General features: G+C 41.8%; 1 protein-coding gene across 1 annotated transcript; it reads left to right on the top strand.

The window, feature by feature from the left end:
* Positions 1 to 3,622: 3,622 nt before the first annotated feature.
* Positions 3,623 to 11,254, top strand: CYB5R2 (cytochrome b5 reductase 2; the record flags this gene model as incomplete). The annotated part of the gene is made up of 9 exons (XM_079537092.1): positions 3,623 to 3,637; positions 3,715 to 3,861; positions 4,272 to 4,344; positions 6,081 to 6,187; positions 7,213 to 7,342; positions 8,739 to 8,822; positions 9,516 to 9,601; positions 10,331 to 10,430; positions 11,082 to 11,254. The coding sequence occupies 9 exons, from the start codon at positions 3,623 to 3,625 to the stop codon at positions 11,252 to 11,254; spliced, it is 915 nt and encodes a 304-aa protein (XP_079393218.1).
* Between the last annotated feature and the right edge of the window lie 1,128 nt (positions 11,255 to 12,382).

The following is a 12,382-nucleotide window of genomic DNA, read 5'->3' as shown; positions in this document are numbered from 1 at the left end:
CTGTCAAAAGAGTTGTGATGGACTACACTGTAGAACGCTTCCAAAGTACAAATGTCACTAAAAGCAAAATTTGGTGAGAGCGTATTAGTTTGTGACTGCTGAAGAGATCATGGAGTAGCTGATACTTAACTTGATCAATTTACTGCTTGTTTTCCTGATTCAGACCTCAACCTTATATGTGTGTTCTTGGGATATACATAAGTTACTTACAGGTTTCTGACACTGTCAATCTATACTAGAAGGAAGGATAGGTCACCACATACTGTATGTCAAGCATGCACTCAAATGCAGCCCTGGAGAAAACAAAAATCTATGCAAAATAAGCATGTATGTTAAACAACTGAAGTCAGTTATCTTTCCCTAAGGTCAGTGAGAGTGTTAGCTCTGGCTCTGAGGGGACCCAGGCAGTGGCGGTACATCTTTAAGGATCAAAATAACACTGTCTAGTGATTAGTCATGTAAATCAATCCAATTGCTTGGAAAATAGTATTTTAATATGCACAAACAATGGTCCTTAGAAGCCTGATCTGACTGACTTGTGTATCTATTATTAGAATGATTTGACTACGTTATTTTCCTGTTACTGTAACAATTTTTCTACATGTAATTGTGCCAAAAGAATTTTGGTACTTGGGAAGGTGCCACCAAAAGCAGAATAGATATAACTGTGCTCAAAACTGCTTGGGCTTTTGGGATGTAAGGAAGGTTCAGTAGGAGAGCCTGGGTCACTTACATGAGAACCTTCTGGTCTGCCTACCTTGTGGAATCATCCATCGATGTGAATCCCCATGAGCAAGCCCAGCTTGTGTGTAAGACTGTGCAAGATTTTACCATCTTGTTGGGTTAGAATTCCAGTGAAAGGCATTTTGTGGGCATTAAGTGACTTGTTATCAATGTAGGGAATTCTACACGGTAAGGGCTGTGCTTGGTGCAAACACTCATCTCTATGATCCACAGCTTTTCAATAACCTGGGGTACTGAGTATGTTTCTCGTGCTTGATCTAAGGTTTCCCTTACATCAAACATGGTCCCAGTTTAAATGTTTTAAATCAGTTACGTACAGTATGTTATTTTAGATCTGTTAATCTTAGCAGTGGAAGTATTGACAGAAGTCTGAAGGAAGCCTCGATGACCTGTTGAAAACATTTATAGTGTGGTGTTGCTATGTTCTGTTCCAAATTTCTGTATTGAAGAAAAGTTGGTGTTTTGATTAAAAAGTAACATCACCTTTTCTGGATAAGAAAACTTCCTATTTTAACAAATTGTTTGTTGTTCAAACAGAGGTGTTCAAAAAGACAGGTGGTCCAGGCCAGCAGCCTCTGGCAGCATGCAGTAACTGGCAAATGTCCTAATTAATCTATCCGTATAATCAAAGAGGTACTGTGTAATTCACACGCTTCAAAGTGAGCACATCTGCTTGTAAATAGCAATTTGTTTAATGCCCAAATGGCTGCTTGCACTAGAAATTGTGATGACAGGCTCCACAATTAGATTTGCAGGCTGTGCACGGCTGTAGGTTTAGAAACTAGATCAGTATGGATAGCATAATAGGTGATGTGAGTATAATCCTTTGACTCAATGGCCTGGAAAACAGCTAGGAAGGAAGTAAGATATCTTGTCTCTGCTGATATTAGTGGCAAAACATTTTGTGTCCAGATGTAAAGTCCTCAGTACAGGAGAGATGTGGACCTCATGAAGCATGTCCAGGGGAGGGCCACAAGAATGAAAATACTGCATGGTGAGAGGACGAATTCAGATTGATTTCAAAGATGCATAAGGCATAGCTGTGTTATTGACAGAGTATGCTTGTTCCATCTCCGAGCTCTTGGAAGGGACTCCTGAAAAGGAATGGAGGGGAAATATCCTTTGTGGTTTTTCTCTGTGGAAGCTTGTTATTGTTTGGTTCTGGGGGGAGTTGCTGTTTGCTGATGCATCAAGTGTAACTGTGCTGGAAGTTGGGGTGCCTCATCTCTTGGATGTGGTTCTGTTTTACCTAGTGGGAACAGGAGGACTTAAAGTACCTGTGAAGTTTTTTTTCTGTTTGTTTGTTGTTCAGCTTATTAAACAAATACAAGAAATAACTAGTTTTAAAAAAGTGCAGAAAACCAACCCCAAACCAAGAAAAAGCAGCGATGGGGGAACTGCAGGTGGTATCAGCTGCACTCCTATTGAATGCAATGGACATATGGATAGATGCAGAGCTAACATCACTTAAAATGCCTCATGTGTGTTAGGAGCCCTATCTTCCTGTATTTTATTTTACTGTTACAGTACTTATTTTTACTTGGCTGCATGACGCCGACCTTTTGCATTTCTGCTGGTGGTTTCTCAAGTAATCTCATTTTGCTGTTGTTATATCTTTCTAGGCTATTGAAAACTGCAAGGATCTTTTATCAATAAAAGAAGCGTGAACTGTTTTGGGATGCAAATAAAATCTGATAGAAGAAATTAAAAACAATGCTTTCAATTGAGTTAATGCAGTGGGATTGTATTTTGGCTTGGACTCTTGTGTAAATGTTGTACACTTTATTCTGACCTGTGGAACAGCACTCAGAGACTCACAGAGAATATGAATGTAAGGTAGTTTTATTAGATTTAAGGTTTATACATTACAATATGCATGCTCATAATACTGCAAACTAAAAAAATGCCCACTCGCTCTGGACAGTGGGTTGTTCTGTTGTTAACTAATTCCACGAATGTTTTCTTGTTTTTCACTTCTTCTTGGACCTGTGCAGTGTAGTGTTTGGTCCTTTTGAGTTTTGTTTCTTTTGTAGTGATTGGTCCGGTTTCTTACCTGAAGGCGTTAGACCTGGAATCCCAGGTATTTTCTACTTCCCATCGTACCACCGACAAGCAAAAGCATTGCCCCGTTTCTAGCAAGCCCCTCCCAAGTCCCGCCTATACCGAGCAAGCCACTCCTTAATTAATTAATCTCCTCCTTTTCTAAGTAGGCCACTCCTCAGTCTCCGCCTCACCTCCCTTCAGCTATTGTCACGAAATCCAAGTATGGACCCCCTCTCCCCAACCCCCCTTTCCCCCCGTACACCCCCGCCTACAACCCCCCTGTACAGGGACCACGCTTAGCATCTCTGCCTCCAGTCAATTCCTTAGCGGTTGCAGGAGAGCTCCCTGAGCCCTGCAATCCAAAGGTAGGCTGCTGCTGTAAAATGTCAGCAGGGCTCCCGGAGCGCTTAAAACCTGGACGTACACCTTTTGTATTGTTCCGTGTAAATGTCTTCTTTGTAACATGGCATGGAAGGGAATTTACAGACTTCAGGGAGGATGTTTCCGTATGAAAACAAAAAGCTGCTATCTTTGGTTGTGAACCCCCCACTGTCTTCCGACAGTGTGCACTGCGCTACCTGGCCTGGACGAGCTGACTGCTGTCGCTTTGCAGGCAGACGGCGGCACGCGGCGGCGGGCCGGAAGCCCCGCGCTGCCCACTGCGTTCTGCTGGGCACGGGGGAGGAGCAGAGCGGTGAGCGCTCGCCGCGTAAAGGCGCCCCGCCGCACCCCAACGGGAAGCGCCGTACGAACACGAGGCATTGCGAGGCGGAGCCCGGAGGCGGGCGGGCGGAGAGCGGGAGAGTCGGAGCGCCTGTCGGCCGTGACAGCCGCCATGGAGCCGTTCTCGGTGAGCGGCCCGGAGCGGAGCCGGGGCGCGCGGGGGGTGGACCAGGTGTTCCCTGACCGCTGCCCTTCTCCCCGCAGGGTATCCCCGCGGTCGTCGCGTTGGCCGCGGTGGCCGCGACGGCGCTTCTGCTGCTGCTGCTGAGAGGGGCGGGGCGGGGGCCGGGCCGCCCTGTCACGCTGCGGGACCCGCAGGCCAAATACCCGTTGCCGCTGGTGGGCAAAGAGGTGAGCGGTGGAGCGGCGGCGGGTCCCGGGGTTGCGTTACGCGGGGCGGAGCGGTGGTTTCCCAAGAAGGCCGGGCTCCTCGCTGTGTGCCTTGAAGTCCTGCCTTGGAGCTCCGTTAAACCCCAGGCTTCCGCGGAGTAGCTCCGCAATTCTCGTTGTCCTGCCCTGCCCGACCTTTGCCCGTAGGCAGCGCGGGTGCTGAGGGGGGCCGTGCAGCTGAAGGGGACAATTCCTTGATCCTAAAACTCAGAGTTGTTTAAACTTCGTTTGCAAAGCTATTTGAGCTGCTCTTGCTGGCTCCTGGCTGTGTGCTAACAAAGAACGGGCTCCTAACTCACAGTGTGGGGTGGAGCTGAAATCAACAGCAGTGGTGTGTTGGCTTCATTTTGAATTTTGTGTTTTTTAAATAGGAGATCAGCCACGACACTAAGAAATTCCGCTTTGGGCTCCCTTCACCAGATCACGTCTTAGGATTACCCGTAGGTAAATACTTACAGCATTTAAATACGTCTATTTTTGAGAATGAGGATTGTTAACCTCTTCAGTTTCTGTGCTGGAATTCAGAGCTCAGCTGGAGTTGAGAGCTGCACCTGGAAGCTGCCATGTCAGAAGGAAGCGCCAACTGGGTTTCCCAAAGAGTCCCATTTCAGATTTTCTTTGTGCTCTGTCCTGCTTGTGTTACATGGTGTGGTGTAGTTCAGAACAAGAAGGTGAAATGCAGGTGAAACTGAACCAGTCTGAGGAAATTAACCCCGCTCAAGATATAGGCAAAAGAGGTACCCTTCTGACCTTTTTAATACGACTTACTTCTGTTCTGCTTTTCTCTGGTGCTTCAGTTTGTCAGGTGTCCTCAGGTTTTTGACAGCTGCAATCACACCCACGGATAAGGAATAGAATTCTTCTGCCTGGAAAGACTGTAACGATTGCATGCAAATCCCAGTGGAAATTTATATCAAAGATGTTGCAATGTTCAGAGCTGTTTCTGTGCATGCACTGAGCTTTGACCCAGATACGTGTACAGCTTTGGCTTATTTTCTGCACTGGGAAATTCATTTCAGACTAGGATTGGCACAGTCTTCTTTCTCGTACTCTGAAAGTGCGATGGCATTGAACCTTGGACCTTGAATTAATGGTAATTTATGCAGAACTATGTCGCTGGCTGATATGGCAGATGGAGCCCTGTTTGTATTGTGCTGTGTTTGGCAGCTTTCTTGCTGTAGGCACAAGTTCCAGTTCTGTGCTGTGGGCATGTCCTTCTTGCATGCACCTGATCAACCACCAGTCTTTCTTCAGGTTCCCTTTAGGGTCATATGGGACATGGAATTGAACTAACCATGTTAAATTGGCAAATTATAAATGCTTTGGCACGTGCTGCCTTTTATTTGGAGTTCATTCATAAGAAATTAGGAATATGATACTGGAATTGTATGGGCTGGATTCCTGCCTCCTACTTTTACCAAGATCGTTTTGCTAAAAGTCTTTCTGCTACTGCTGCTTCTGCTTTGTGTTTTTAAGTACAGATCAATGCTGCTGCTTGTGAAGCTGGGTGGCAGCAAATGCTGTGTTTTTATTAGCTAAATACCAAATCTAAATACAGGACAGAGCATCCTACAAGGCAGGTACCCTCTACAGCCAAGCTGTGTAAACTGGAGAAAAAATATAGGAGTTATGGCTGTGAAGATTGGGTGTTTTTTTTTTTTTTCTTTTTTTTTTTCAGCAATACAGATGTGGTGTGAATACATAACAACACAGGATAACACAAAATAACATCAGCTGGTGAAAGCCAAACTTTCTAGCCTGGGCCGTTTGCTTATTACCTATAGCAACCTTTGCATAACAAGAACTCCCTGGAACTGAACTAAGAAAGATTTACCCTTTCCGTAATACATACAGTTCCATAATTTCTTGTGGTTGTAGAAAAATATGCGCTTCTTGTGTTGGCTCTTATTTGAAGGTGAACTGCCTGAGAATACGTGTGCATGTGTGTGCCATGAAAACAATAACGAATTATACAGCTTTTTAAAGGTCATTTTTCCAAACTAGATGCAGTGGTTAAGGCTACATGTTTTATCTTCCACTTGGATTGTAAAGATTAACTCCGCTGTTGCTTGTGCTTGGTGGCTTACAGTACATGTTTTTCTGTTTTGTCATCTTTGCCAAAAAATATTTTGAAACCAGGTAATAAAAAAGCTCATTAGATTGTAATTCTTTCTCCATAGGCCAACACATTTACCTTTCTGCAAAAATCAATGGCAATCTGGTGATCCGAGCCTATACCCCAGTTTCCAGTGATGAGACAAAAGGTTATGTTGATTTGATTATAAAGGTAAATTTTAATTTCCTTTAATACAGATGGATTGCTTACTGGAAAGAAGGGAACTATTTCATTTTAGTGAAATAGAGTTTATTTTAATTGGTTGCCTTTCAGATAGGATGACTGCATGGCAAACTCCACCTGCTCACGAATAATGAGTTGTGTATCTGTTGCATGTCACAGAGAAATAGTAGAGGTGAGGGAGATGGAGAAGGGAGCTGGCAGTACTGCAAGAACTTCTCTGTTTTTGTTCGTTTGGGTTTTGTTTGTTTGTTTGTTTTTTTGCAGTGAACAAATAGCAATTGCTCTCCCTCAGGCTGCTTTATGCTGCTATTAGTACTCACTGCTGATACCTGAAAGAAGGAACATGTTAGTAAGAACTGTCTTTTGTGACCCTAGAGAGAGAGCAATTATATTATTTAAGCATCTTAAGCTTAAATAATATAAGTCTTCAGCATCAGAAGTTGTGCTAATGGGCTTATTGAGAAAATGGGATAAGGAAACAAGGAAAATCTTATAAACTAGGGATGCTAGATGATTTGATCCGAGGTCTGGATTTTCCAGTTTTTTTCTAAGACATTTTGCACTTAGGCAAAAAATCTGGGCTTTTTTGTTTTCTCTGTTCTTCATGTTACATATACAGTGAATGGTTATTAACTACTTAATATTTATCATGCATCTTGAAAGGCTGAAATGCTAGCATGTGGCTGAAAGGTCACAGCAAGAAAAGATGCAGTAATGCTATTTTCAGAAGGGGCGCTTACAAAAATGGGGGTAACATAAGGTTCTTGTTGGAGAGATGGTGAAAGGAGGGCATAATGTGCCTGACACATGTTCTAACTAGCCTGGCTGTTTGCATAGGGTGTTTTACTTAGTCTGCTTACTGTTGCAAGGCATGACAGGTAACTGAACAAAGAATTGTTGCAATCTTTCTTCGAAATGGTAAATGTCAGACCTGCAGTGCTGTGATCTTCAGTATATCATTCTGACTCCACGAAAGCTAATGGCTGATGTCATAGAAATGCTTGTTTTTATAGGTTTACTACAAAAATGTGAATCCTAAGTTCCCAGAAGGTGGGAAGATGTCCCAGTACCTAGACAACATGAAGATTGGAGATGTTATTGACTTCAGGGGGCCAAATGGACTGCTTGTCTACAAGGGGTCAGGTACTGTGACACAAAGGTGGGAGAGCAGAAGGGAGGATCTTAATTAGTTATTATCAGAGGCGTTTGATAAACTGTGGTTTGCAGAGAAACTACTTTGAAAAGTAGGAAGAGAAAATCTACGCTTTCTGATCTTGCCCGAAAGCCCATCAGAGTTGCTTATGATGGGAAGAGTACTTAGTGTTTGCAGAATAATAGCTGGTTATTGTCCTACTCCTGGGACCATATAATTAAATCTGAAAGATCTGCTGTTGCGTATTACTAAGAAGGCTGCACTGGAAATCCCTCAGATATGGACGTGGAGAGAGATGTTCCAGATACATGGCAGGTTGTAGCCTCAAATGCCCTCTGAAAATCTTGGCAGTGTTACTAAATAATTTATTAACTGCCAGCCAGCTCCATTTAGGTATTACACTGGGTCTGAACTGGCCGGGAGGAAGTCGTCTGTTCAAAGAATTAATCTTCTTTGAAGATGCTAGTAAAAGGCCAAAGGATTTTGTATTCATCTTGACTGAGAGGCACTGTGCACTTAATATTCCTGCTTCAGGGGAAGCAGTGCTCAGCACTTCCCTGGATCATGGCCTTTTACAATGAATAATACACTGATGAATCAGTTATATCTCAGAGGACTTGAGTGGTGTATGTTTTACAAACGTTCCTTTCATCTCTGATTTGGTTGCTATGAAGAGTAGTAGCTAGGAGAGCTGGTTACTAGTTATAGATTTCTTTAAAGATTATGGGAGTATGTCCAGTGTCTTTTATGTATGATACTTCTCCTGGGCTTTTCTCTTGGGTGAATACAAACTGTCTGGTTTTGTAACAGTTTTAAAGTGACGATGCACTCAGGCGTAGGGCAGAAATCAGCAAGGTCTTATCACAGGACAATAAAGGCAGTCACCTAACCGACTGCAAGCAGCACAATGATCTCCTTAACTGAAAGCAAAAGACAAAAATGAAGTTCCTGATGAAAGGATGCAAGGATTTGATTATCTTTGTGGCATCTTGCTGGTTTAATACAACTCCTTTGAAAGTGGACACACAGAAATGGCTGGATCCATGGTGTAAATGAGGATGATGAAGGTGGCCTAATAAACTTTTCTGTCGAGGCTATGGTTACCTTTAGCTATCTATCACCAGCTTTTGCAGTTGCTGAGTGATGTAGTCAGTGATAAGGGAATTCCTGAGTCGATCATAAATGATGCTGGGTAGCTGGAAAGATGAAGCTAAGAGTGTGCAAAGGCTTCTAGCCTTTATGCTCAATGCTGTGCTAAGCACATTTAGCATGTCCAGCAGATCTGCCCTAATTGATTGGTAGGCAGTAGTAATGTATTCCCGTGGAAGTTGTATCTGTTTTTGTTTAGGAGTTAATGTGTCTATAGGTTTTGAATATTTCTTCTAGGTACCTTTCTGATCAAGCCTGATAAGAAGTCTGAAGCACAGAAGAAGTTTGCAAAGCATGTGGGGATGATAGCTGGAGGAACAGGTACAACTATTCTCATCACAGCAAATGTCACTCTGGAGAATTAAGCAGTCTTCAGGGATGCTTGGGAGGAGTCTAATGTGCTATACTTTGGTAGCAGAGCGCTTCCATGAGCACTTTCACACTGCTTGCATGTATTTGGTGTTTGGATCCATCTGGGATAAAGAACATATTTAAAGTGTTGAGTCAGTTGTGTGTTTTAAGAGTTGTGCACTTACTGGATCTCCTCTCTTCTGAATCCTGTTATGATCAGAATCTAACTTGTATTTCTTTTTATACATGAGTGTTTGGTGACACTGAAGCATTCCGGCAGCTTGAGCTCTGTGCTCAGGGTTAGCAGCTTCTTTGTAGTTTTAGTCTCAATTTACTGTGTGACCTCAAAGAAGTCACTTTACACAGAGCTCCAATGTCAATGACAAAAAATATTTTAGGAGAATATCCTGCAGGTGAAATCAGTGTTCTCTTATCACATCCACTACAGACGAAAGCCCCAGAACGCAAGCACTGTGGTTTTGTTTTAATCTTCATCTATATGAAATAACAAAAACCCTTCAACTTCTGCATTTGGCACAGAGTAGAAATTCAGTGTGCAAAATAAGCTCCCACTGAAGACCAAGTGAAGGCAGCAAGAATATTGAAAGTGCAGCTTTATGTAGATTGAAATATTTGCATTTTTAACTGCTTTATTTTGAACAGGAATAACCCCTATGTTGCAGCTGATCCATCATATCACAAGTGATCCTAAGGACTCTACAAAATGTTACCTTCTTTTTGCTAATCAGGTAAGTGTGCTGATGCATCCATTTGTCCTTTTATGGCCTGCCTTTTTTGCTGGCTTAAGTTTTTGAAGCTGCTGTGACACAGAAAATACTGCTCTACATGCTTCGTATCTTTCAGTGTCTGTCTGATCTGTAATTTTGGCTGAATGTGTATGACAAAATGTGACCTGAAATGGCATATTTAGTATGATCAGCATAGATAGGACCAGAAAGTAGTTACTAAATAAGTTCTTATTGTATTGTCTTGGGTTAAAATGAGTTAAGAAGGAGAAAGTGAATTAGAAAAGTATTTGCAACTATTTACCAATACTGTGTGGCGCTGTTGTAGTTTCAGTGATATTTCAGTTGTTTTGAAGATGGCTCATGGTTTCACTCATACTCCGTAATTCCTGTATTGGAATAAATTGTGAACAGATTGTTGCTCCTGCTAATGTTACTCCTTGACTGATTGCAAAGAAACAGGACTTTTTGTTCTGTTTAATTCTGTTAACCAGGGTTAACAGGAGCTAGTTGTGATTCAGAAGTTGTTCAGATTGACATCTGTAGAATTGTGTTTAGGTGACTATTAAGTCTCCTATTTGGTTGCTCTTAATCTGTAGTGATAGTAGCCTGTCATGCAAAGGGAGAGTTTGAATGAGTTTCCATTGCATTTGTCTTGCTGCATGCTAGGTAAGCTCACAGCAGAGGCTATATTAAGGTGTTTTAGAGCTAAATAGCAGTCTCGTTTTGCAGACAGAAAAGGATATACTGCTCAGAGCTGAGCTAGAAGACATTGCTAAGAGGCATCCTGATCAGGTCACGCTCTGGTATACGCTGGACAAGCCTCCACAAGGTAGGCTACTGGTACACACTGGATGTATGCTTGCTCTTGTGAAAACTGCTGCTGTTTTCATAACAGCAGTATCTTTGTGTTGATAAATCAGTTTAAAGCACATATCTTTGTCCATTAAGACAGTGGGGAGAAAAGGATGCTTTGTTCACTTAAAGTAGCAGAGGTATTCAATGATACTGCTCCTTGAAACCACCTAGCATTTCTTTTTCACTTTTGTAACAACACTGCTGTCATCACCGATCAACTTTACCGGTCTTTTCTACAGTTTTCCAAATGTGTTGAGTAGCACAGGTCTGAATAACCTGCCCCTGTACTGCTGTCCTGGGTGACCTTTCTCTCCTGGAAGAAAGCCTGATTTATTCTTCATGTTTATTCCTGGCTGATATCTAATTTTTTTAAAGCTGTCATTTATTCATAGGCATTCTTGTCTGAAAGTCTGTATAGTCCCTTTTCAGCCAGATTCTTGTTATCCATGTGCTTACTGTCCTCTTTAAAAGGAACCACAGGGTTTGAGCAAAGTGAGAGATGAGTCCCTGTCTGCTTGCAGTGATGGTGGCATAGATTCAGCTACTTTGTGACAAAAACATATGCAGTTTAAAGAGATTTCAGACTGTACAGAGTCAGATTAATAGTTTGATGTGTTTGTTTCAGATTGGAAGTACAGTTCTGGCTTTGTCACTGCAGACATGATTAAAGCCCACCTCCCTTCTCCTGGCAGTGAGACACTCATTCTTATGTGTGGGCCACCACCTATGATTCAGTTTGCATGTCAGCCTAACCTGGACAAACTCGGCTATCCCAAGAGCATGACATTTTCTTATTAACAGTGATGTCATCCAGCTCTTTTTCTTAAGTAAGTATTGCATATTTTCCTACAGGAACGAGTGGTATGTAACTGTGCAGCATTTCTTAATTTTGTGTGTGTGTTTTTTAATGGCATAGTTTAATTTCTGTGAGTTTTAACTTCACAGTGACTTTTGACTACTAAGAGATGTGAAATTGTTTTTCAATTATGTGGGAAGTAACTAATTCATAAGTTAATATGAAGTGTTACATCTGCAGTTCTAACGAAAAAAGTGTGTAAATTCAGAAGCAGGACAGTGATAAAATGAGTTGTTTGTTGACATAATACGGTATTTGGGAGAGGGCTGTAAAAACTGGAATAGGATGTGAGCACTCTGTAAGTAATTAATTCATTCTGGTGAAGGTGAGAACAAGGAACAATGTTTTCTCAAAATGCTGTTCTGCAGCCCTTTACAAGACTTTAAACAAAATGCCAACAGTTTGTCACTAAAAAGCATCTAATCAAAATTTAGGTAATATGTAATTGCTTATTACTGTAATAGTAATTCTCATTCATGTGGATGTGATTGAGGAGGATTCTATAACATCATGCTGTTTTCTGATGGCCTGAGTGCTTGTTGTTGTGGCCATTCCCTTTGCTTAAGAGAAAGCATGGCTTCTTCCTTCCTATTTTAAGCCTTGCTGAGTTGGTCTCACATTCAGCTGTACCTTGTCTGAGTATTTTTACCATGTAGCATTGAATTTTTAGTCATCAGTGCATGCAGTACTGCATATTCATTTTCAGGAATTAGTTCATGCTGCAATTGCTGTAAGGTCTGAAAAATCTCAAAGACAGTAGACTTGATTCTTCAGTTGCAAACTACTGTGCTTACTAAATATTTTAATTCCTCTGAAGCAAAATAAACCATTTAGTAGTTAAAGCTTGACTTAGTGAAGTTGTAGTAATAATGCAGAGGAAGTCACAGACATTCACAACTGCGATTCTGTCACTGATAAGAGATCAGCTACCTCTGTTTCTGTTAGAATCATTCCACAGTCAGGAAGTAATAGAAGAATATTCAGAATTTATTCATAACAGTCAAAGATGTAGGCATGTACGCCTGTGTTATAACTAGGATTTCTTACTATATTAAAAAAGGAGATATTCA

Source organism: Tetrao urogallus (assembly GCF_951394365.1).
Source record: "Tetrao urogallus genome assembly, chromosome: 6".
NCBI lineage: Eukaryota > Metazoa > Chordata > Aves > Galliformes > Phasianidae > Tetrao > Tetrao urogallus.
Note: the sequence above shows the minus strand (reverse complement) of the source record. Positions and strands in the feature narration are given on the sequence as shown.